General features: G+C 42.6%; 2 protein-coding genes and 3 non-coding genes across 9 annotated transcripts; 1 reads left to right on the top strand and 4 right to left on the bottom strand.

Moving 5' to 3' along the window:
• Positions 1 to 1,028: 1,028 nt before the first annotated feature.
• On the top strand, positions 1,029 to 15,223 carry RFC4 (replication factor C subunit 4). 3 transcript variants are annotated; one of them, XM_072866615.1, is made up of 10 exons: positions 1,033 to 1,381; positions 1,981 to 2,059; positions 7,331 to 7,410; positions 8,558 to 8,677; positions 9,559 to 9,702; positions 9,990 to 10,110; positions 10,562 to 10,687; positions 12,329 to 12,409; positions 14,173 to 14,289; positions 14,973 to 15,222. In XM_072866615.1, the coding sequence occupies exons 1-10, from the start codon at positions 1,248 to 1,250 to the stop codon at positions 15,066 to 15,068; spliced, it is 1,098 nt and encodes a 365-aa protein (XP_072722716.1). In that variant the 5' UTR covers positions 1,033 to 1,247; the 3' UTR covers positions 15,069 to 15,222. The 3 variants fall into 3 exon arrangements, with proteins under 3 accessions (XP_072722717.1, XP_072722718.1, XP_072722716.1); XM_072866616.1 differs by lacking the exon at positions 12,329 to 12,409 and having other exon boundaries at positions 1,029 to 1,381; positions 14,973 to 15,223; XM_072866617.1 differs by lacking the exon at positions 10,562 to 10,687 and having other exon boundaries at positions 1,030 to 1,381; positions 14,973 to 15,223.
• Positions 15,224 to 15,940: 717 nt separating this feature from the next.
• EIF4A2 (eukaryotic translation initiation factor 4A2) lies at positions 15,941 to 23,334 on the bottom strand. 3 transcript variants are annotated; one of them, XR_012043272.1, is made up of 12 exons: positions 23,222 to 23,334; positions 22,041 to 22,086; positions 21,821 to 21,953; positions 21,421 to 21,560; positions 20,068 to 20,236; positions 19,768 to 19,877; positions 19,497 to 19,640; positions 18,945 to 19,082; positions 18,574 to 18,663; positions 18,255 to 18,334; positions 17,433 to 17,539; positions 16,669 to 16,753 (listed from the first exon to the last, which is right to left on the bottom strand). XR_012043272.1 is itself a non-coding variant. In XM_072866614.1 (11 exons), exons 1-11 carry the CDS (start codon positions 23,248 to 23,250, stop codon positions 16,609 to 16,611), a joined length of 1,224 nt encoding a protein of 407 aa, XP_072722715.1. In that variant the 5' UTR covers positions 23,251 to 23,334; the 3' UTR covers positions 15,941 to 16,608. The 3 variants fall into 3 exon arrangements, 1 of the variants encoding a protein (XP_072722715.1); XR_012043273.1 differs by having other exon boundaries at positions 17,437 to 17,539; XM_072866614.1 differs by lacking the exon at positions 17,433 to 17,539 and having other exon boundaries at positions 15,941 to 16,753.
• Positions 18,735 to 18,861, bottom strand: LOC140655032 (small nucleolar RNA SNORA63). The gene has a single exon (XR_012043608.1). It is a non-coding gene; the product is annotated as a small nucleolar RNA SNORA63 (small nucleolar RNA).
• On the bottom strand, positions 19,263 to 19,443 carry LOC140655058 (small nucleolar RNA SNORA81). The gene has a single exon (XR_012043633.1). It is a non-coding gene; the product is annotated as a small nucleolar RNA SNORA81 (small nucleolar RNA).
• Positions 21,638 to 21,707, bottom strand: LOC140655060 (small nucleolar RNA SNORD2). Its single transcript, XR_012043635.1, has one exon. It is a non-coding gene; the product is annotated as a small nucleolar RNA SNORD2 (small nucleolar RNA).
• Positions 23,335 to 25,323: the final 1,989 nt, after the last annotated feature.

Raw genomic sequence — 25,323 nt, 5'->3', positions numbered from 1 at the left:
TTCTTTCCCACACCTCCTCTTCCAAAGACTGTTCATCTGTTGCCATAGAGACCATTTCTAATCCACTCTTGTCCCTTGCACAGGTTCTGTTCTGGGTGATCAGTACCATGGCTGCCCAGGCCGCTCCGGCTGTGCCTCGTGCCCAGGAGTAGCCAAGGGGGAATAGTAAAGCTGAACATCTGCAACCACACAATATACAACTGCTGGTAGCAGAATTGCTTTAGTTCTTTTATCCACAAAACTGGTACATAATTGGGAGGATAAGCTGCAGCTACCCAGCGCATGAAAACGTAGGCGTGCATCACGACTGCCAAATCTACTAGGATGCCTTTTTGTCCTTTAAAGGGTATTGTCACATCAATCACACCCCTCATTTTTTTTCCTGGCTTTGCTGTAATGGAGACTATTAGAAGTAATGGGAAAACAAAAAGGACTCATTTTCGCTTCACTGGTAGCTTTTGCATAGACAACCCCCGCGTCTGTACACCTGGGGGAGCTGCTCGCATGGCAACAGCAAGGGCCGGAGAAGGTTTAAGCAGTGATGACCGTACGATCGCAAATCGCCAGGGGCAGCTGGAGCAGGACAAGGCTGGGACAGACTATGGCTTTCGTGGCTTTCACTTCCAGAGACCCCCAAGATGCACCTCACCCGCCAGGCGAGGGGAGCGGCCTCCCCCTCCAGGGCCGCAATGGCTCCCACCTCCTGACAGGAGAGGCCCCTCCTCCGCTTGCTTTCGGCGCTGCTTTTGTAGAGAACTTTTTTTTTCCCACTTGCTGGGGAAGGGGCATTTGGGAGGGATGGCGAGGAGGGGTCGCCAGCCGCCCAGCAGCCCGCCGGAGCCGCCCTGAGGGGAAGCGCGGCCATGGCGCGCTGAGGTAACGCCGCCCCCGCCCGCAGGGACTCGCCCCCTCCGCGCCCAGAGCGCGCGCATCCCCCTCCCCCCTCCCACTTCAGAAACCGGAGCATGCGCAGCGCTGCCGGCGGGACCCGCGCGGCCCTTGGCTCCAAGGCGTTACGCCTGCGCCCGCCTCCGCGCCGGGGCCGAGCTCTGTGGTTGGCCCTCGGCGGGCGGAAGCGGCCCCGCCCCCGGCCCGTGGCGGGTTGGCGGGAAGGGGTGGCCGGGCCTGGGGTGCGGTGGGGTCGTGGGCTGTGCGGGCCGTGCTCGGCCTAACGGCTGGGCTGAGGTGGGGAGGCTGTGAGGTGAAGGTGACGGCCGGGTCCGGCTCAGGCCAGCCTCGCCGGAGCTATGCAGGCCTTCCTCAAAGGCCCGTCTTCCATCAGCACCAAGCCCCCCGCTGCCAAGGAGAGGGGCGCGGCCGGCGCAGCGGGGAGCAGCGGGGAGGGCAAGAGGCTCAAACCCATCCCCTGGGTGGAGAAATAGTAAGGGTTTTTCTGGGGCAGTGGGGTCGCTGGCCGGAGTGGCAGTGGCTGGGGGGGGGGGGGGGTGTGGCAGAGGGAGTGGGTGCATAGCAGAGGGGGTTAGGGCTGTAGGTGTCTCCACCTGGGAGAACAGCTTTAACTTTTTCAGTTATAGGGGAAAACCAGCACTGTGATATAAGAGCCCTTTCTTGGTGTTACTGAGCAGAAAATGCCTCCATTGCCCATGTCGAGCGATGCAGTTTCATCGCTGTGGATTGGTGCAGAAGTGCATTAAATACTTCGGTTTTGAGAAGCCTTTATCAGCTCATGAAATGGTAAAATATTGCAGTCTGCAATACAGTTCTGCTTCTAAAAACAGCTCAGGTCGGTGTTTACAACAGAAATAGACAAACGGCTTCCTGAGAAATTAGATCACTTCAGTAATACAGACCAGAGGCATTAGACAGATTTCCTGTTATGATTTTGACCTCAACTACAAAATTTGCTGTAATTCTTCAGTACCTGATGTAATCAGAAAGGGAAATGTTGCTTTCCTCAATTTCAATTTTCTTCTGAAATTTGGTTAGCTAATAAATTGCATTTAATGTCTTTTTATTTAGTCGCCCAAAAAATGTGGATGAAGTTGCCTTCCAGGATGAAGTTGTTGCTGTGCTGAAAAAGTCCTTGGAAGGTGCTGATGTGAGTGTAAAGATAACATCTACCCAATCCTACCTTTAGGCAGAAACTTCAGCCAGTGGTAACAAAAACTTCTCTTTTCTAACTCAGCAATGATCATTTTTACAGTGGTACTTTACAAACAAGCTAAGTGGCTTCCTTGTAGTATGTTGTGATATATGTGTAAAATTTGTGATGTTTCCAGCCCTCTAAATGTTGTAAAATTGTCAGCTCTGTGATGCAGTTTGGAATTTTTCTGGAAAAGCTTAATTGGTAAACTTTGTGTAAATAGTTTCAAATCTGGAAAGGCTTTTGTTGTGTCTACACTACTATTCAGCTAGTACTTTTGACAATCACGTTTAAGGGGAGAGGGAAAATTTTTCTTTCATAGAAAAGTCTGGATTGCCAGTCATTCCTAAACAGTTCTAGTATCTGTCAGTGCTTCTATGAAACTAGCAAACAGTATATTTGTTTCAATGTTTAGCAACGAGGGAAGTTTAAGTTGTAAGTGCCAGGTCTACTACTTAGATAGTGACCCCCAAACTTTTTGGATGAAAGTTTCCAAGTAAGTCTCTTTGGCTTTAAAAAGCTAAGTATGACAGTTTCACTAACTTCACTGCAGTGTTCGCATCTGTGACCTAAGGATATAAAGAGGATGAGCAGAACATTTTCAGTTGCCTTTGTTTACACTTGCATTTGCTTTTGGATAAAAATTTAGTAAATATTCAGTATGGATGATGGTTATTTCCTCCAAACCAGGTGATGGGGAGGTGGAGGGACTGAGGGGAGAAATAAAGTAGGTAGCCAAGAGATGGCTGTGTTTTCTTGCAAATCTGGACAATTCCTCTTCCTTTGTACGTGCTGAGACTTTTTTTTGCTCCATGTTTCACCTAGAAGGGACATTCTTGTGCTCCAAAAGCTGTTTCTGTTTTCATGGACTGCTAATGCCAGCTGAAGTGGTTGGTGGATGTTCTGAAAATGACATTTGTGTTATGGCTGTCTGCTCACCAAGAGCTAAAAGGAACAATGTGGACTTTTCAGAGTTTTATGCGAGAAGCCTTTCACTTGTAGCATGCTCTGATGCGCAGTATGCACAGGTAGTCTTTGGTATTTGAAAATTTTATGTTATGATGATTTACTTTGCAGTTCTGGTTTTGACTAATATGAGTCAATTTCTATCTGAAAATATTCATTTAATCAGAACTTGCAAAAGCAGAAGTACTTTATTTGTTTGAGCATAGGGAGCCAAAATGAAGCTGGTATGACAAAACTGGGAAAGACTTGTATAATTCCTTTCTTTAGTTCTTGTCTCCAGATTTAGTTTACTTTGAGAATGCTGTTGTAATGTGACCTTGTCATGTAATGTTGTACCCAGAGAAATCTGGGTTTCAACAGCAATGCTGCTATATTATAATATTTGTACAGTTGAGGTAATTAGTAAGGAACTATTAACAACTAAGGAGAAATGAGGTGCTGCCACCTATTCGGTCTGGATGTAGTCATGTAACATCGCTTAGGTGATGGGTTGTGAAGTTCTATTTTGAGCAACAGCTATTTAAAACCTTACAGCTTCTAGATCAGCAATGTTTCTCGGATTATGACCCTAGTACACTTGTGTTTACTTTTTGCCTCCTGAGTTGAAAAGACAAATTATAACTTCCGCTTACAGTTACAGGCTTTGTATTTTGCCATAGCTACCCAAACTCAGCAAGGCATTTGAGAACAAAATCATGCAAGTACTTTAAAATACTTGGCACTTTTAAAATTTGGGCTTTTTTGTTAGTTCTTGAAAGGACTCATTCTGTCAAAAAGGCAAAAGTGTAATTTAAACTCTGAGGTGGCTGGTACTTATTTTGGAAGTTCTTACTGAATTTGGAGATCTGGGGAGATCAAAGAAACAGCTGTGACAACACTGTAGGTTTGTGTAATGTGCTTTATTTAAACCTTAGTGTTGAAAATGGAGAGCCAGTTCTTTGTTGATTGGCCTGTAAGTATTTGTGGGCCTTGGTTTGGGAGCTCCTAAATAAAGCAGGACTTTTAAGTCCCTGATATATCTCTGTGCTGGTTTTGGCTGGGGTAGAGTTAATTTTCTTCACAGTAGCTAGTATGGGGCTATGTTTTGGATTTGTGCTGGAAACAGCATTGATAACACAGGGATGTTTTCGTTCCTGCTGAGCAGTGCTTACACAGAGTCAAGGCCTTTCCTGCTTCTTACCCCACCCCACCAGCGAGGAGGCTGGGGGTGCACAAGAGGCTGGGAGGGGACACAGCTGGGACAGCTGACCCCAACTGACCAAAGGGATATTCCACACCATATGATGTCTTGCTCAGCATATAAAGCTGGGGGAAGAAGAAGGGGGGGGGAGACATTGAGTGATGGTGTTTTGTCTTCCCAAGTAACCATCAGGCATGATGGAGCCCTGCTTTCTTGGAGATGGCTGAACACCTGCTTGCCCATGGGAAGCAGTGAATGAATTCCTTGCTTTGCTTTGCTTGTGTGCGCGGCTTTTGCTTTAACTGTTAAACTGTCTTTATCTCAACCCACGAGTTTTCTTATTTTTACCCTTCTGATTCTCTCCCCCATCCCACCGTGGGGGGAGTGAGCGAGCGGCTGTGTGGGGCTTAGTTGCTGGCTGGGGTTAAACCACGACAATCTCCATCTGTAATAGAAAGCATCTGTCTTGTTATAAACTGGGGAGACCAGAGTCCAAGTGGTTTTGAACTGGATAAATTGATTTCTGTCTGCCAGGGCTGTTGATTTGTTGTTGCTTTTTGCAAAGAAACTGGCAAGTGTCATAGTATTCTTTAATTTTCAATTACTTGATGATATCTTAATGACTGAAAAGAGAGTTAGGTGTAGGATTATCATTGCAATTTACATCTTCATTTGTACTGAAACTTCTAGAAAAGGACTTAGGGTTTGCACTATATGTGGTAACTTTCCTATAAGCAGCATGATGCTTGCAGGTATCCTGCTTACCCCTGGCAAGAGTGGAAAAATGGATAACCAGATCAGGTTTCAGTCTGTTTAAAAATACTGCCACAGTTACATAAAGGATTAGGCTGTGCTTGGTGAAAAAGTAGTGTAAATACTGGTGATAACTTCAGTGAGAAATAAGCATAAATGAGGTTGAAATAGAAACAGTAATAAAATATGGGTTTAATGGAATTAGGAAACAGATTCTTATTAAAAGTTTTTACCTGCTAATGCTTGTTTTGAGAACTAGTAGAGTGTGAATTAGCACAGAGGCATGAAATAATGAATCTCCATGAAAATGTCTACCCTTGCAGTGTGCTAACCTAACATGGTGGTTGGTGAATTTTCAGCTGTCATTCAGTAAACACTTTCTCTCCTTGGAGCTTTCCTAAAAGATACAGGGGGTAACAATGTTGTGGTATCTAATTTAAACTTGAAAAAACATTTGTTAGTACTGAATGCTGTTTACTTTTTAGTAACTAGGGAAACAAGCAATGAATGATTGGCAGAAAGAAGAGACAAAACTTGAAATGGATTTATTTACTATAAATTGACTGAAGAGTGAAATTTTTCTATCTGTACTTTTACAGTACATACACAGTTGAATCTGTTCTCTGTCTCTTATCTTAGTTGCTAAAATGGGATGCTCGTTACCAAACTGGTCTGTCTCTGTACACATTTTCTGGTTGTGTACTCCTGCGTTTTTCTCTGCTCTTTGGATGTCTTTGGTTTTGCTGTTCCCATTCTGTCTTCATTGCTTGGTATTTTCAGCATAAAATTATCTAATCTAAGTTTAGTTGACTCTTTAAAAATAGAATGTTTATTAAGGGCTGGAAATCAAGTCAGGCTGAAAGGTTTGTCTTTTTGCTGTTGATCAGAGGGGACTCTTGAATTCTTGTTCTAAGAAAGTAGAACTGGAACATCCCCTACTGTCAGAGGCAGCAGTTTTAAAGTGCAGCCTGATAATTTGTAAGAGGGATTACAGTAAATAGTAGTATAGAAAGCTGTCACTCCTATGCTAATTAGAAAGCTTCTTGATTTCAGCCAAGGCTAACTTATACAAATTTGGTTTATTCCAACTTTGTTTTTTGTCCCTATGTTGCTCTGATATGGAGATCAGTCATATTACCTCTCAGCTTTTGTTTTGCTGAGCTAACTAAATTAAACTCTTTAAAAAAGTCACTTCTCCTAAGATAGGCTCTTTGTTCCTTTAATCACCTTTCCCGGTTTGGATTAATCATCCTTGACTAAGGGTGGCCTGAACTGTGTGTAGCTTTCCAGATGAAGTCTTATTAGCCCCGTGTTAGTATTAGTAATTTTCCATCTGTATCGAAACTGCACATCCTAGGACCACGTGTTACACAGGCTTATGCTGCTCCTTTGACTGACAGACAAAACAAAGTCAGCTTGTATTTTATTCCAGCTGATGAATTCCAGACATCTAGCAGATATTTGGTTATATTCTCAAATTGTGAGACTTTATGCTTTGTGCTGCTAAATGTAATCCTATATTATTACCACTGTCTTTGCTATGCTGCTTTGATCTTCCTGTGTCAGTGTTTTTCTTTGATGCGTTCCTATTTTTCATGCTGAGGTTATTAATTAAATTATTTGAAAGATCAGTTAACCAAATCTCTTTAAGAAATGCCACCGGTCTCCTCCTCTGAAAAATCCTTGGATGGGTGTAGAAATTTGCCAGTGCTGTGCATTCCAGTCAGTCGTTGCAAGCATCTCTGCGATTAGTGTTAGGGTATGTCCGCATTGCACTCACTGCAGTATAGTGCAGGCATTCACAAGCTACCTTGTACTTATTGTAGTGGAGTTAATGGCAGCACAGAATTCTCAGCATGGCTTGAAAAGGCAGTCTGGGGAGCTGAGAAAGTTCAGGATAGTTAACCTGTGCCAAATTTTGTCACAGCTGCGCTGTTAGTAGTATCCAGACTGTTTGAAGGGCATCCTTGGATAAATTTGCATGTCACTACAGTCATAACAGTAACTTCTCTAGGCTTCAGTGATCTTAGACATGGCCTGGAGGGAATATATAAAAATAAAATATAAATTTAAGTATCAGTTTTGATAGAACATGTGATGGTGCCACCAAATAACAGCTTGTTAATGCTGTGTTATAAACAGCAACTGTTTATCCTCCTTTAGAGCACTATGTGCAATGACCTAGAAGCAAAAGACTTGGTATTATTTACCAGGAGAGGAGTAGATAGTTTCTGTTCTATTAGGTGCTCAGATTTTCAGTAGGTTTTCCTGTTTGTGGTTTGTTTTATTTATTTGCTTTTTTTAAAAACAGTGCCTTCCTGTTTCAGCTTCCCAATCTGTTGTTCTATGGCCCACCTGGAACTGGAAAGACTTCCACTATTTTAGCAGCTGCTAGAGAACTCTACGGGTAAGCTGGAATCAAGTTGCTTTGATGTAATCGACTATCACGTCTTCTAATCATGTGACAGAGTGCCTCTGGTCATTGCCTGTTCTTATGTAGCTTCTAGGTCTTTTTCAGGAATATCTTCACATTCTAATTCAGCTTTAACATGAGATTTCTTTCTCATTTGTCCTCTCACAAGTCATTGATGTCTGTTACCAATATAGGCTTACAACACTTGAGACTAGCAGCCGTGTAACCCTATAACAAAGAGTATGAAAAGAAATGGTTTGCATATGCCTTACTGAACTTTGTAACGGAATTCTGATTTTAATGGTATATTCAGTAAGTTGTTAGCTACACATAGATCTCAAAGCACTTCATAAAATGTCTGAATCATAATCATTCCGTTATGCCCCATCGAATTGTGTCTGGAAGTAAAGAGTAAAATTCAGCATGTGCACATTCATCAACTCATGTGTACCACTTGGGAATTTTTGGGTAGTGAATTCAGTGACCCATAAGCAAAAAGTGGATGAGAAAGTGGTTTGCTGTTATGATCAAATCTAATGTTGACTTTAGTACCTCCCTGCCCCGTCGTTGTCTTTAATTTTTGGCTCATGTTGTTTTTTGGAGAGAACCACTTCTAGTTTAATAGTAGGAAAACTCCACATTGTGTGTCCATTTGAATTCCCAGAACTTAAAATCCACTGTATTCTTTTTTTTTTATCAGAGGTGCTACTGTATAATACTGCTGCTAAATACTGCCTGTATTATACTTTCTAGATATTTCTTTCTGGTAGTGTTGCAATGGCAGAGCACTGCCATGACTGTATCTGGGATTTTTACTTGTTCTTCCACATTGCTCACAGCATGTAAGTAGAAAGGCATATAATTATAGTGAAGCCAACTTCCTACTTTTTTTTTCCTGGATAACTGATGTAATTTTACACTTCATTGTTTTCTGCAGTCTGGGAGGCAATTGTAAAAATAGCTAATGGAAATTCATACCTCACATTTAATGATCTCAATTTAACTGTTTAAAATAAAGTATGTTATTTAGTAATGCTGGCAAAAATAATGCCTGCCATTCAAAAAGGCCAGAAGGGTTGTTGATATACTTTATATCATTACAAGAGTTAGCAGCTAACATGTTGTAATAAAAATTTTGCAGGCCTGAATTATTCCGGCAAAGAGTCCTTGAGTTAAATGCTTCTGATGAGCGTGGAATACAAGTGATTCGGGAAAAAGTGAAGGCTTTTGCTCAGCTAACTGCATCTGGAAGCCGTCCAGAGTAAGTGCTGGATCAAAGCTGGCTCTGTTTGATGGACTTTCTTGCTTAGGACAAAGCATGTGGTTGTTTTTGTTTAGGTTAACTTTATAATTCTAATATAAATGATGGGTAAGCACTGCCCAGAAGTTCGCAACACATACAGTGCTTTGACTAAGCTTTGATTTAATACAATTTCATGTTGAGAGTTTGAATACCTGGGAGGAACTTTTACTAGTGCTGTTAGAGAGAGGCAGACAAGGAAAACCCCAAAAGATCAAGCCTTCTGGATTTGGTGGTACGTTGTTGCCTTTGCAAATGTTGTCTGACTACCATATAAAAGCTTCTTTGGGTAAATGGTGGTGGAAATTGCTTCTCTAGTACCTCTAATCTGCAGCATCTTATACAAGATGGGTGTGAGTTTGAGATGCTAACAAGATTCTGTTGTGTTAGGTGGTGAGAAGCCTTGTACAGGTGAAGCTGTATGTGTAGAAACAACAGATTGTGGAAAGTAGCAGGAAGAAAGTGCATGCCAGGGCTATCTGTCAAGAAACGGTCTTGTGTGCTGAAGTTAGTCTGTTGCAGTGTTCTCTCAAGTTCAGGCAATCAGGAAGCCTGTAAAAAAGAAGTGCTGCATTAGTTATTGAAAGAAGAAACTTAAAGCAAGTATACATATTTTAGAGGACTTTTGCAGTATTCAAATGTCAGTCTTTCTATGGGAACTCAGTCCCCTCTTTATTACAAATGTTAGTCTGTTATCTAAAAATAATTGAAAAAGATTGAACCTCTGAATATGTTCTATTTATCCTGTATAAATACTTAAGTAAAATATGACTTGCAGTGATTTTTTTTTTCTTGGTCTATAGATTGCATGTCTCCTGGATAACACATTTCTTATTTTTCAGTGGTAAAGTTTGTCCTCCTTTTAAAATTGTAATCCTGGATGAAGCAGACTCAATGACTTCAGCAGCCCAGGCAGCCTTAAGACGCACAATGGAAAAAGAATCTAAAACAACACGTTTCTGCCTTATTTGTAACTACATCAGCAGGTATGTGTGGAATTTGTTGCTTATTTGGCCTTGTTGCTCTTCCTGTTCAGTACTCTTTTCTTTTTTTTTTTTTTCTTCACTGAGAGGTTGATATCTATTTTTCATAGTTAATAGAGATGAAACTATGTGAATACAAGACTGAAGACAATGTTTAGGTATCAACTTTTACTTTTTACAGTGTTGCAGTTTTAAGGTTATGTTGCCCTTTTTTCTGCCTTGATAGCTTTGTCTGTATGAACTTGACCCATGCATTCATTTACCAAGCATTTACCTTCCTTTTCTTTCAGAATAATTGAACCCTTAACATCTCGATGCTCCAAATTCCGCTTCAAGCCTTTGTCAGACAAAATCCAACAGCAGAGACTATTGGATGTTTCTGAGAAGGAATGTGTGAAAATCAGTAGCGAGGTAACTTCATGGTTGCCATGTAATTTTATTGCTTAATCCAGTGCATAATTGCATTTCTGTGAAAGGGGCTAAGTCAGCATACTTTTCCAGAGTGCTCAGTTGTACTAAATACAATATATAAATTCATTTAGATATTATTCTCCTTCCATAGATGGGATGAATTTTAAGAGTTTTCCTCAAACCAGAGAAATGTCCACCAGAGAAAACTGAAGCAAAACTGTAGGGCTTTTTGTTCTGTGCTGAGTATACTTGCATTAAACTGTGCATCATTCTGAAATTGCCAGCATACATTTATATTAGTAGAGAGGTTGCTTTGTAACTTGTGTATCGTCTCTGTGACAATCTGCTTTAGGCACTACTCGATGTTTTAAAATCAATGTGCTGAGAAAGTGTACTGGATTTTAATTAACAGTGAACATATAACTTGGCATTTTCTGACGTTATTTTTCAGGCAGTATCTTACCTTGTTAAAGTGTCAGAAGGGGACTTAAGAAAAGCAATTACTTTTCTTCAAAGTGCCACTCGCCTAATGGGCGGGAAAGAGATCACAGTGAAGATAGTCACTGAAATTGCTGGGGTAAGCTATGCTTTACAATGTCCCCTGTAATTACTCTGAAAAGCATTTGTGTAGTAAGTGTACTTGCTACCTTTATCTACCTTTGCTCAAAGTTTGATTAAAAAAATTTTTTATACCCACTAGTATTGCAGTATGGTACTGATACACTATCCACCAGAATTTTAAAGACTGCCCAATTCTGTACACTTATTACATAGCAAGTTTCTAGCAACTTATTCTGTAAGTCAAGGAAAACTGTAAAATAGTCTTACATTCAAACTGAAGTTGAAATATTCTGCCCATGAATGCAAAATGTATTGCCTTTTTGGGACAGTAGACTAGAACGTCTTTTTGACACTTTTATGTGTGTGTGTGTTTACGTGTGTGTGTGTGTATAAGTATAGATCATTGCAAAATATGGTTTGGAAACACCACAGGGGAATGACTTTCAGTAGCAGCTCATTTTCAACTTAAAATTCACAGTGACGGTGTCTCTTCAAGGATCTGTGCAGAATTTGTTTTTTAAGAAAACAGCAGTGATTTCTTCTGGAATGACATAGATAATACCAACAGGGACAGGAGAAACCTGAGAGGAAATGCATTTAATAAAACTTGTGTGAAGGTGTTTTCCTATAGCAACAAAACACCCCCTAAAGCAAGAAATGTGAGATGAGGAGTTGAGGAGCTAAAACATAAATGGGCTTTAATGATGGACACACTTTCCTTGAAGGTGCTACCATCATAGCTAATTGTAAGGGTTGTGAGGTTTTCACTTTGGTGGAACCAGAGGTAATTGCTACTGTGCATGTTTTATGGAACAGTTTTAAACAATTTTCTCAGTGAACTCGTTCAGTTTTGTGTATCTACCTATAGAAAAGAGCTGGATTTCACTTACAGATATCTGTAAATCACAGTTTCTAAGAAACCTGGCAGAAGCTGACTGTAATGATAGGAAAGAGAAGCATGAAATTCCATTATTGAATAATGCTTGTTTAAACCAAAGGAACCCAACTTTACATCTTCATAAAGACTTCCAAGTTCTTGGTCGTACATAACTTTTGTGACCCTGGAGTGACCTTAGTACAAAATATTAATAAAGGAGCTTTGAAACCAAACTGTCCAGACGCTCAACTGACAGGATGACAATGAGTAGAGGGGTGTGCAGTGCTTCCCTGCTCAGAGCTAAATAACGGCATCTGTCAACTCTTTCTTCTGATTTATTGTCTGGTCTTGTTGCATTGGGCTTTTTTTTGTATGTCACTGGTGCGTAACTGGAGAGAAAAGTGATTTGCTGTTTTGCTTAGCTGTAGAAAGGTACAGAAAGCATTGGCTGATCTAATTGTTGAAGTAGGTCCTCCACTTAGTCAGTGTCCTGAATAAGTGATTGTGTGTTGGATTTATGAAGGTGACTTTGACAATTCACTATCACTCTATAGTTTTTATTTTAATGTCACCAATTTAGGACAAATATTACAGCCTAGCTCTCACTCTTAAAATTTAGCTAGTCTGTCTTATATACTTGCCTGAAAGTGATTGGATGTATAGAGGAATGAAATGCTAAAATGGCCTCCTTCATAAACAGTTTGTATCTGTTACTGTAAGCATCAACTTCAATTTTAAGTTTACAAAGTTGAAATGAAGAAATGTAACTTCTTGTTACAGGTCATCCCTAAAGAAACAACTGATGAACTGCTCTCTGTCTGCCAGAGTGGTTCATTTGAGAAACTGGAAACACTGGCAAAGGTAGAGTCCTCTTAGTGCTCTAGCCTGGATATTTTTCTAGGAGCTGTGAATCCTTTGTTGCAGGGCTGCAGCTGAAGAACGTTTGGCCTCAGGTCAGTTAGGATGCACATTTTGGGAAGCATGCCCTTTACCAGTTAATACTCTGATCTTTCCCTTCTGAGGAAGAACTGTCAAAGCTGCAAATAAGATTCCCTACCAATGTGACTCAGACTTTCTCCTGAGTTAAACTGATGACATGTGGAGCTGTTAGGCTGAATTAGGCAGAGCAGGAATTCCTAGCAAGACACTTGGCTCAGGCCTTTAGAACTGTGTCTTCAGTGGACAGGACTAGGCTCTGGCCTAGTCATCTTCTTCGTTACACGGAAGCTGTGTTAGATGAGAAGTATCTGAATAAAGCTGTAGTAAGTCTTCAGTTTTTAAATATTTCCTGTTAATCTTACAGTACACTAGTGAGTAAGTTTGTCTTACAAACCGCTGTGACTTAAAATAGATCTTGCTGGAGAAGGCACAAGCTACTGGTTTATAGGGGTGGATTTATTTTCTTTAACACAGAAAAGGTTCTTACTCTCTTTGAAGAATGGGAAATTCCTAATCTTGTGAGTTTAAAGGAGGCTCAGACAGACTTGAACTGGATTTGAAGTCAAGGAGTTCTCGCTGACAGAGGGGAGCATGCCATGGTGTCATTCTCCCAGTGAAATGTTCCATGTCTGTATGAAAAAAGCCAGTATTGGTCAGCCTCCTGCTTTTTACTTGGCTGAGCCTCATCGGATAGTTTTGGCAGAACCTCTGGTTTTGAGTCTGGATTTATTCTCCTGTAAACTTGCAGCAAATCTTAGAATTGTTGTGCCAGGATTTGTGCACGTCACTGCCTTAGACTTTCACATTTACTTACCATGATGTCTAATACGTGTTGATCTTAAGAGCTGATGATATGGATTTTCTAAATCCTTAGAGCTGGTATAGTCTTTCATCAGACCATGATCTAATGTAATGTCGTTGTTTTGAACTGTTCTCCAGTTTCTGGAGTAGTTGGGGGTTCTGTTTCAGATATTAGTGCTCAATATGCAGTTGACACAATTTGAATGTGTAGTTCTGTAAAGCATGGGTATGTATATTGCTGTACAGAAAAATAAGGTTGCACCAACTCTTTTTCTGTTTTCATAAACTTCTCTCTGCCTAAATGGCTTCGTGGACTACTGTTCTCAATATTTGCTGTTTTTGTAACTGGGCACTACTGATTTAAAAAAAAAAAAAACCAAACTCTTTAGTTGCCATGGTTTTTATGTTGTTAAAAAAGTTTTGGCCTTACGGATCTCTGTGTGCCCGAGGCTAGCAACTACCAGATGAAGAAAATAAATCAAAGTAGGTGGCACTTTAAAATGTGAAAGTTGTGAAACTGCCACATGATGCTGTGGATGGTAAGCTTTCCTAATTTTAGAATAAGATTGGACAGGTTCAGTGGAGGTTGTTAAATGCTTAAAATGTCTCTAGCGCACAAAATCCCCCAGACATAAATTGTCAGAAGCTGGAAGAATATTTGGGCAAAATTATTGCTATATGCCTGCCATGCTCTTGCAGTCTTTCCTAGGTGCTTGCTTTGGGTCACTGGACTACATACAAACTACTGACTTGTCCTCTAAAATGTAAAAGTGCCATAATACATTTCAGGACAGTCTTTCAGTTCAGACATAATTTTTCAGATTGGTTTTCCAGTTTGTGGTGTTTCTGCTGCTGCATTATTTCCATTTTTGTCCCTGATACAGAATCTCATAAATGAAGGGTATGCTGTTGCTCAGCTTGTAAACCAGCTGCATGATACTGTTGTTGAGAGTGAAGATTACAGTGACAAGCAGAAATCTGCCATAGTCGAGAAACTTGCGGTAAGTCTGTACCTTGAGTTAAAACCCACTTTAATCTCCACTGATTAATTTTTGTTTACTTGGTCTATCTCCCAAGAAGTCTACACAATTATTTATTTTGATTTTTAGTTCTGAATGTTTCTTGGTAGAACCTAAATTTTTGTTCTGAGAAATTTCATGAGAAGGAATTGAAATCCAGTTAAGGGAGTTATTAGCCATATGATATTGTTCTGATGGTGCTCAAGCAAGAGGTTTGTGGGTTTGTTTGGGTTTTTTTAATATCAATTGAGAGGGAAAACTAAGGCAAGATTTTTAAAGTCAGCACTTAAACCAAATTGGGAACTGCAAAATGCAAGTTTTTGTTCTGGTGTGTGAAATATGCCTTTTCTTGAAAAGACTTAATTAACTTGCTAAATTTTGATGGAGAAGACAGCTGTGGTGGAGGTTTTGCTAAATTCACTGAAGGAAGGCAGATAGCGCTGCTGACCTGCAGAGTGATGTTCCTAGCAGTTGCAGTGCAAACAGTGTATCCCTTCCTGTCTATAAACCGTCAGGTCTTGCCCTCCTCAAGAAGATGGAGGCTGGAGAGGTAATTTTTCCCAGTTTGGTATGATGGGTGACTGCTGGAGAAGTGATTGCCAATTAAGTACTGTCTTGAGCACCACCATTTTAAGAGGGTTTTTCCTTTTCTTTTCCATTTGCAGGAAGTTGACAAATGCTTGGCAGATGGTGCTGATGAATACCTGCAGCTGATGAGTCTCTGTGCCCTTGTGATGCAGCAGCTAACACAGAACACTTAACAACTCTTCCAGCCAGTGGCTGGCAGCAGAGGAGAGCAGCTTTCTTTCATGGGTGGCTGAGGTTCTGAGAGCAGGGACCTGTGTGCTTTTTGTACTGGTTTTTGCAATAAAAGGACTGCTCAGGAGTCAGAAAAGCTTATGCTGGAAGAGTTGATTTTTTTTACATGAGGCTGAAGAGAGCTCTGGCTGCTGAGGGGCCAGTAATGCTCCTGTAGTTCTTTGTTGTAGATTTACACATAGAAAGCTAAATGCATCAAAAATGAGTGTATGCATACTAGTCAGCTGAAAGCAGAGAAAGGATGAGTTGTTCCTTTCAGCCCACAGCACTTGGTTTTGAAAATGCAACTTGGCAAAAAGATCACACCTTGACTAAATACAAGGCTCCTGAGGGAACATGCCTCCTGCCACCTCCATCTTGTATTAAATGCTGTAAAAATCACTTACTAGTAAATGTACTGCAACACTCATTTCACTCAAGCTACAGCAGTAAGAAAAAGTGTGGGGTGACAGGTCAGTGCATGTTCAACCTCCCTGAATGCAATAAGAAGAGGCCTTAGGCTGGTAGAAAGCATAACTGATGCAGGCAGGGGGCTTTTTGAGTCAGTACAGATTCTTAAGTGAGCCCTTTTCTACTCTGAGGAAAGGGTAGTTCAGTTACAGACACACATCTGTCACCCACAAGCTGTGTCACATGGGGACAGCTCTGGCACACCAAGCTCACCATTTACCACCTCAAAGCTCAGTAACTGGTAAAGCAAAGGAGGTCTGGACCCTTCTACCTGCCACACTTTACTGAAGAGCTTCCACCAGGAGCTGCTATCACCCCCCATAAGCAAGACACCCCCCCTTGACCAAGAAGGAACTATTTACAATTTAAGTGAATATAGAAGTATTTTATTGAACATTCAAACTTCATTAAGACATGTGCAATATGGCAAATTTTACTGGGTTTAACCCTAACTAAGACAATAGTATGATTGCTTGCTTGCTGGGGCTTAGCAACAGGGTCCAGATCACACTTACCACTAATTAAATACTTTATTGAATAAATACATATGAAACAAAAATGCATTTTAATGCTCTTATAAAAGTTTAGAGATTTTGAAAGGCCTTTCCAATTCAATCTGAAGTGTAAGTACATACAATAAAGGAAGGTAGGCTAGTTTAACATAATTGGCTGACTTTATACAGCACTTATATCTTTTAGTCCATAAGTAAATTATTAAATGATAAAGAACATCTAATACAACCACTTCTATGGAACTAGGAAATAAATTTCTAATAAAGAAAAAATTTACAGACCCCATGACTTTCCACCCAACCCCAACAGTCTAACCCTAAAGTGGATAAAGCCAATGGCTTTCCCCACAAGAGCTCACGACAAAAAGTCGCTTCGCTTATCAAAAATCTGTATTTCTGATCCGTTATGAGCATTGAGACAAGATTCAATATATCCCCAAAGAAAGAAGCACAATGCACGTTGTGAATCGCCTATTCAGCAACAGCGAGCACTGCATTCAAAACCACCTCATCCCAGGGATTAAATGAGATCAGCCACATTCATCGGCATCTCCTCCACTGTAGTATTGTAGAAAGTCTCAATGTCTCGCAGGATCCTCTTGTCCTCTTCAGTGACAAAGTTTATAGCCACGCCTTTTCTGCCAAAACGACCACCTCGGCCAATTCTGCACAAAAAAAGCACATTTACACACAAGTTAACTACTCTAATCCACTTCAAACCTTCACAAGGTCCATTCATTAACTGCTGCTCTTTTATCTGCCACTGGCCAGCTTATGCTGTATTTACAGGACTAGCTGCTACCAAAGTCTTGTCTGGTCAGGAAAAACCAGCAGTTAGTGCCAAGAGTACAGAAGAAGTGTCCATCCTATGGAGTAGCAGAGCAGAAAGGTTACTCTTCTGGCTGCAAAGTAAGATCTTTAATGGTTGGTGCTGTGGTATGAAGTCCTAGCTCAGTCTCCCTCCCCTCTGTTAAACTAACAGACCCGTACCACACACATCCAGGCCCAAGCACATGGCATACAAAAGATGAGCTACTGTTCAAAAATCAGACTGTTCCTAAATTAATCCAATTATATCCAGTAACTTGAGAATTTTGATTCAATGTAAGTGTTTCCAGTGGGAAAACTTAGGGTTTGGTTTTTTTTAAAAACAGAAAAATCCAAGCTCAGCATTTTTGTGTAAGCCCAAGTCAGTCACTAACACATCACAGTATAGTTACACCCACCATCAGTTCTACCTTCCTGCAGACTGCACAATAAAGCATCTAGTCAGCAAGAGCTAAATACACAAAAATGGCTCCCAAAACTTAGCGAATAATCATGACAAAAGAAATATATAAATACCGACTCGCTCTTTTATTCAAACTGTGCCGCTTACGAATCCACGTCCTAAATTACGTCAACGCCGTTTCTGAGCACCATCTTGTGTCATCAACTGCTGCTATCGACTCCTGTATTTTTTTACATCAAGTAACAAAGCACAGTTTACTTAATTTAGGGACAGTCACTAGAAGCAGTTAACTAAACCTAGGGAAATAAAACTCAAATTGCTACCAGAAGACACACACCACAGAGGAAAGAATCCCACTGTAAAGAGGACCTACCAAGACCAGACAAGGCACACAAAACATGGACAGCTGACCTCCAGAAGTGAAGGCAGTCCTGTACAACTGTGTGCTAATATTACGGTCTGGTCACTGAGCAGCAGCAGCAACTGAAGATTAGCTAGGACCTGCAGTCCAAGCTAACGCTGCTGTCAAGATGCTACTGCCCGTCATGGCATTTGTAATCATACTCCACAACCTACATGGCAAAAAGGCAGTTCAGTAGCTGGCAATTTCCCCAGACCTCAGCAGTGAATGCTTGATTAGCCATCACTGAACTCACACATCTAAGTTTTCCCACTGCTTTCTTTTATTGACCAAAAGTTCTGCTCCTCCCTCACTTCAGAACCACAGCTGTGCAAGTCAGGGCTTTTTTAAAGTAAAACCACAAGTAGTTTTATATCCCGCAAGCTTTTTAGCAGTTACTGTATGAATGGATGCGTAACACCTCCTGTTATCAGTTAAGGACTAAAGGGAAAAAACAGGTGAGGTTCTGTGTGGATTTCTGCAGAGGACATGACACTTAGTGTAGCACACCAACCAGAGGATAGAGCCAACTAACCTGTGAATGTAGTTTTCACGATTGGTCGGCAGGTCATAATTTATAACCAGTGAAACTTGCTGCACATCAATGCCACGAGCCTGAAAAGCAATACAGAGTCTTTAACACAAGCCACAGGCTTTAGATTAAATTATTTATCCCATGCTTCTGTCGACCACAAGGTTAGTAATGAACTACAACTGTGTAGTCCATAGTGGAGCATAGTCTTTACTCTTCCAAGAAGCTCCAAGCAGTTCAGGCTACAAGAACCTTCACTGAATTATGAAGCTTTTGGCACCAGGTTTAAACAGAAATGTGTTCAGTGTAAGATAATACTCACCAGCAAGTCAGTGGTGATCAGGACACGGCTTGATCCTGACCTAAACTCCCTCATGATAACATCCCGCTCCTTCTGGTCCATGTCACCATGCTGTAGAGTTAAAAAGTTAATTACTACAGTTCCAATACTCCAGACAGGAATATCCTTTAAAAAACAAAGCGATGTATGAAACCCAGCGTCCCTACCTGCCGTGGGGACAAAGCAGGTAGGGATAGAAGGAAGCATTTTTCTTTAAGCAGGGGGAACGATAATACAGCACTGCACAGCTATATTATAACTTTCCTGCTTTTCATTCCAGTGTAGCTCATTATGATTTGTTTTTTGGTATGTACACAGCATTTGAGAAGTTATGTGGAAGTATCCATTCTTACCAGAGCAGAAACTGTGAAGTCCCTGGCATGCATTTTCTCTGTAAGCCAGTCTACTTTTCTCCTTGTATTCAGGAAAATAACAGCCTGTGTAATAGTCAGGGTCTCATACAAATCGCAGAGAGTATCCAGCTTCCACTCCTAAACAGGACAAAGGAGATCAGGAAATGCATCATGCCACCAGCAGTTCAGTACATAGCAAGAATCCCAAACAAGGAATAAAACTCAAAAGCAACAACCAATTAAGCATGCTCTGCTGTGCAATTATATTCAGCATGACCTGAAAGGTTGGAGCAAGACATTAAGCAGAGCTTCTGCATCAACTGTTGCACCAAATCTTAAGACACAGGACACTGGACATTAAGAAAGAGGTCCACCCTAGTCATTTTTGATCCAGTGCATAGTTTTTCTTCTTCTTGCATGTACTCTACTAGCATTATTACAGAAACCAAAGCTCAGCCTTGGTTTCTGTAATTTTAGCACAGTGCTTTAACAAGAAGGTAAGAGAACTTAAACTTAACTCATCCAGCCAGAGCAAATACAACTGATACCAACCTCTCTTTCAACATTAATGTAGAATTGCTTGATACCCTCCAGAGTCAGTTCTTCCTTCTTCACCAAAATACGTATGGGATCTCTCATGAACTTTTTGGTCACTTCCAACACATCCATTGGCATTGTAGCTGATAGCAACACAACCTAGAATGCATTACTCACTGTTAGCATGTGCCTAGGACATGGTTTGATTTAGACAACTCAGCAGTTCTCAGCTACACTGTAACCAAATCTGCATCCATCAATTTAACTGTGTAAGAGGTTTTTTTACCTGGATGTTTGTGCTTAATTTTTGAAAGATCTCATAAATTTGATCCTTAAATCCACGGCTCAACATTTCATCAGCTTCATCCAGAACAAACATTTTGATCCATTTAGGTGCTATTAAAAGGAAGGAATATCTCATCAGGTTTCAGAAACACACTAAATACTTTTATTAATGTCACTCTCCTTTAGGACTAAGCTTTCTAGTACAACTCTCTACAACGAGAGCAAGTGCATTACTCAAGCTCTTACTGGGTGTGAAATTTGTACTGGAAATTTATTAATAGAAAATTAAATTCATACTTACAAAGGTAGCGTCTGTTTAACATATCAAACACACGCCCTGGAGTTCCGACCACAATGTGCGGAGCCTCAGCCTGAAGTTTTTGCATTTCATTACGAACATTTGTACCACCAATACAAGCGTGGCATGTTGCTCCCATGTAATCTCCAAGGGCCAGAATTACCTTTTGAATCTAAAATAAAACCCTTCCATTAGTAGTAGTTCCTGGTACATTAAAGATTAAGCCCTGTTATCATTGGTGCTTATGGACTTTGAAAGCTAACAGAGGATTATGCAGCTCTAACAGAAAAGCCAGTTGCTAATCATTTTGCCCAACTGCTTGTTACTGAAGATGTTCACTAGAAAGCTTAAGTCAGAAGGGCACTTCAGTTAAAACTTTTGTCCTTACTAGTTGAACTAGCTAAAGTGACTACCATGCATCTGCTATGAAGTTAAAGAGCAAGGCCTCCAGAAGTGAACTCAAGTTTTGAACTGCTAAGGCCTGCATGTTAAGCACTTGCAGGAGGTTCATGAAAGCATACAAGTGCACTGCTATATGCCAGGCTTCAAAACAAGTCTCACCTCACCAATGTCTTCAGAGTAGAACAAAGGCTAAACATTCTGATCAGAGGTTTTGTTCCACTGATCTGCCTTTTTAAGGTTTCTTTCCTGTCTGATCTAGTATGTTTAGTTTTACCTTCAAGAGGAATCTTCACTATAGCACTGGCATCTCAGTATATTCTAGTTGAAAAAGACAGGACGTTGTATATAATCTATTTCCTACTCTGAGTTCTATTCAACATTTCATCTTAAGACCCCACATTACTGATACACATTAATCCTAAAAATTAAGTATCTTGTAAGTTTTGTTAAACACTCCCACTTAGTAAAACAGAATACCAAGCCTTGAAAGTGAAGCAGACATGCAAGAACAGTCAGGAAAACATCACAAAAATACAACAATGAAGTGACCACATGCGCACTGCAGTTTTCATGTTGCACAACTGCACGCAAGTTCAAATAACTTCCAAAAAGTACGTTTTGTTTCCACTCAGAACACTGTGCTTTAATAACATTATCTTGTATTTTGTTTTTCTGCTGAAGATGCTCCCTCAGAACTATACACAGCAGAGCAGCTGGCTCCTGCAATCCTGCCCCAGCACACCCTCCACGTGCATCAACTCAACTTTTCAAGCAGGCAGAGAACTTGTGGGACAGAAGCCACTTTATATCCCCCATTACTCAACACAAAAAGGGTTCTGAATGGATATTAGTTACAGCCCCTTAAGAAGTCTGTTTATTGTCTCAGTTGTGAAACCTGAAACCTATGCAACACACAAGCAGCTTTTTTTTTTTTTTTAACTACACTATCAATACCTGTTGAGCCAGTTCTCTGGTAGGGGCCAATACTAGTGCTTGGGTCTCCTTGAGATCAATCTCCAACTGCTGCAGGATGGAAATAGCAAATGTGGCTGTCTTGCCAGTACCTGACTGAGCTTGAGCAATCACATCATACCCTAAAAAAAGTAGGATACACATTTACTGCTCCCACACAGGTCATTCATATTTAGTTTTATTTTATTCCCTTTGAAATAAGTGATCAGTATTAAGAGTTCTCTCCATTTCAGGTCAGTCCCGAAAGATGGTGTACCATCATATCACTTTTCAACAAGGATTAAAAATAGGTATCAACGCACACTAATAAAGCAACGTATGCATTTTACAACACTTTCCTAATCATCCGATGTTGGTATCAACAAATGAGTCACCTGCATACCTTTGATGCATGGAATAATAGCTCTCTGCTGAATAGCCGAAGGCTTCTCAAAACCATAAGCATAAATGCCCCTTAGAAGGGATTCTTTTAAATTCATATCATCAAAATTGTCAACAATCTCATTCCAATTGCTCTGTAACAAAGAAAAAACAGAAAATATTAAATCAAACACCTATCTCCATCAGTGACTAAATTCTCAAGTCAGTTCACATGTGCTCACCTCAATGACACCATCAGGGTCCATTCCCTCTGGGCCGCCATGGTCTCTGTCATCAAACAGAACAAGCCGTTAGCACAGTAGCAACTAACATGCAGAAGCTGAATTAACTTGGCTGCCAAAACCCGTATCTGGAACCCGTGACAGATCATTCTAGCAGGTGCTTTGACATTTTGCCAATGGAGAAACTCCTACCCTCTCCCCACTGGCTTGGGTGCCACTAAACCAGAGCCCTCAGCTCTCAATGTGACACAAGATCATCCAAGCCTTCGAGCCACAGCGAGGCTCACAGTGAAGAAAAACCCCCCAGAAAAATACGGCTCAGTGGCGGGTAAACAGCCTTGCCTATTAAAAAAAGGCTAGCCGGCAAGACAACGACCGCATGCCCCAGAGTACAGCGCCCCCCGCACGGAAGGCATCTGTTTAAGGCGGGGCTCTGCGCGCAGGGGCCCGCAGTTGTGGGGAGGGAGCTGGGCAATGGCTGCCGCTGCGCACTCCAAGCTGGCTCAGCTGCAGCGCCTGGCGTGAGGCGGGGGGGGGCGGGGACGGACTCCCGGCTCCGCTGCGGTTCCCCCCCACCCAGCCCCGCCTCAGCGCCGGGCAACTCTCGCGAGAGCTCCACCCCTGGGATTGCGCAAATGGGCCGCTGCGCGCAGGCGGAGGAAGGCGCCGGGCGATCGCCCAGGGGGCCGCGCCCCTCCCCGAAAAAATGGTCTCGCCCTCAGCCGGGCCCGCAAACTCGGGGCGAACCAACGGCGGGGGGGGGGGGGGCCGAGCGGGGAGGAAAGAGCATTTATTAAAAAAAAAATCCTTAACAAGGCGCTCCCACACTTCAGTTACAACTCAGCTCCGTAGGCACGATGAAATTAAAAATAGCCCTTTTTCAGGGGTGGGGGATGCTAAGAAAATCAACAACGAAAAAGCGAACCCCAAGGAATGGTATTAAACCCCCACTGAACCTCGAGTAAGGGGAGAGACGGGACCGAAACGTCTAGAACCGCGAGGCGCCGGAGCACCAGGCGCTGTCTAACCGCAGCGCCGAGCCGCCCTCGGAGCGCTGTCTCGAGCGCGCAGGCACCCTCACACACACAACCTCGCTTCCTTCCCTCTCCCTGGCCGCCTCCGCCCAACCCATCGAGGCCCTCACGAGGAACGGGCCCGGGCCTCCGCACGCCGCGCCATACCTGCTATAATCCGCGGAGCCGCCTGACATGTTCCGAACACCAGCTCTGTCCTCAACTGAAAAGGCAAACCCTCCGCGGCGCCTGCTTTATATACCCGCCCCGCTGCCGGACTCGTTTCGCTCTGCTCTGCGCATGGATCTACACCTCACGCCACGGGGAAAAAAGCATGAATCCCCCTGGATTGAGCTCCCTTCCCAAGAGATTCCCGTCACCCCACTGTTTGAGATACTCCGAAGGGGGTGCCTGAGCCACTCGAGGCCACGAGGTGAGGGGAACATGGAACTACTTTTTTCCTCAGAGCGCGGAAGGATATTGCACCATTGACTGCGTGAGGGAACCTCGCTCCTTCCTCCCGCTCTGCCCCCGCCCCCGCGCTTGTTCCTGCGCACGGGGTTTCCCGCTCCGGCCCCTGCTGCAGCGCGGGGGAGGGGCAGCGCGGCGGGGGCGGGAAGGGGTGAGGGCGGCCCGGGCCTGGCGGGGCGCGGGGACAGGCAGCTGGGCTGAGAGGGGCACTGAGCAGGCCATGCGGCAGCAGCTGGGGCGGGCAGAGCGGCTCCCTGTCATGGCTGCGTTTCCCCCTCCATGTCGGTTATTTTTAAAGCCCCGGTGCTCTAAAAAAAAAAGAGTCGGGTTGACAGAGGAGAGCGGCTTCCTCGGACGGGGGGAGGCGGCCGGGGCCGGGCTCCTGGGCCGCGGGGTCGGCCTCCTCCGCTCCCCACACAGAAATGGCTCCCTCCTCCTCCCTGCTCGGCAAAACACACCCTGAATTCTCCCTCCTCGCCTGCTGGTGAGGGGCAGGAAGGGGCTAAGCCCGGGTTGGTTAGCGGGGTTGCAGCGCTGGGTGACAGGGAGCGGCGGCCGGAGGGGCCGTGAGGTGAGGGGGGAAGACGGTGCCGCCTGAGGGCTCCCCGCAGCCCCGGCCCCGCTCAGCCCCGGCCCGCACAAGCACGGGGTGGGTTTGTGTGGAAGCCGGCATCGCGGTGAACGGGGCCGGCCGGGCCGGTGGTGGGCAGGGGCGGGCGCGGACAGTTGGTGCTCCGTCCGCCCGGGTTTGAGGCAGCAGCTAGCTGAATCATGCAAATCTGTCACGGGGTGTTAAAGGTGGATAATTTCTAAAGGGGATGAAGACGTATTTGGAGAGTATTTGTAGGAGATAGGCAGGGTGGTCCTCGGGGAGCTACTGAAAACGCGGTGCTGTAATATGCTGCATTTCGTAGTATAGCAATGTCCGCGAAAAAATCTGTCAAGACTGATTTAACGGTTAGTGCAGTCCAAAGTAGCGCAGTAAGGAAGATGTTACCGTGCAAACCGATTCAATGAAATGATCAGTGATTATGCCCATTGCTTTCATACTGTGGTAGAAAAAAATATCGATCATTTTAATGCTCTTCTCAGGTTTTACAATAATCTGTTCATCAATATTTCTTATGTAGGCAAATAATATAAATCGTAAGCAATAATTTTGCTAACTTTAATGGGTTTATATGTGTCACTTCTCAAACTTGTTTCCATAGTGATTATATATGAACAAATGGAGGCAGTGCTTGAAAAACTCGACCCTTTACTTGTCTAGAATATTGTAAATTGTCTAGAACCATCTAGAATATCTGTAAAGGGAATCTCTAAGAGACTAAATGTACACTAGCTCTTCCTATGGTAGCATCTGCTGCGGCAGTATTATCTGTAGAAATAGTGCAACACTTATCCATATCCCAGCTAAACTATATAAATGCAGCTTCTCTGTTGGCCCACCCTAATGCTCTCAAGTTCTGTCCACCCGTGCTGGGTAGAAAATATTGAGGATGCTTCTTGTATTTGCAATTTAGACAGCCCCGCAACAATAAATGGAAGCCTTTTTAGATGAATGATAGCAGTTTGTGTGGACCCATAAACCTCTGGTTGTAAAAGAAGCAGGATGGACTGAAGAAAGAACATGAACACAGGTTCGGGCTGGCACAGTTAGATTTCCCATTAAAAATTACTTTGGGTCTAAATGGAATAAATAGTACTATGAATACTTGTTTTTATCAAGGAGCTTGGACATTTATTAAGAAAGCTGTAGAACATATATACTTTTAATTTAAGTATTGCAATTAGGTCTT

The sequence above is a fragment of the Ciconia boyciana genome, chromosome 7, assembly GCF_034638445.1.
Source record: "Ciconia boyciana chromosome 7, ASM3463844v1, whole genome shotgun sequence".
NCBI lineage: Eukaryota > Metazoa > Chordata > Aves > Ciconiiformes > Ciconiidae > Ciconia > Ciconia boyciana.
This window is presented reverse-complemented; position numbering and strand designations above follow the sequence as displayed.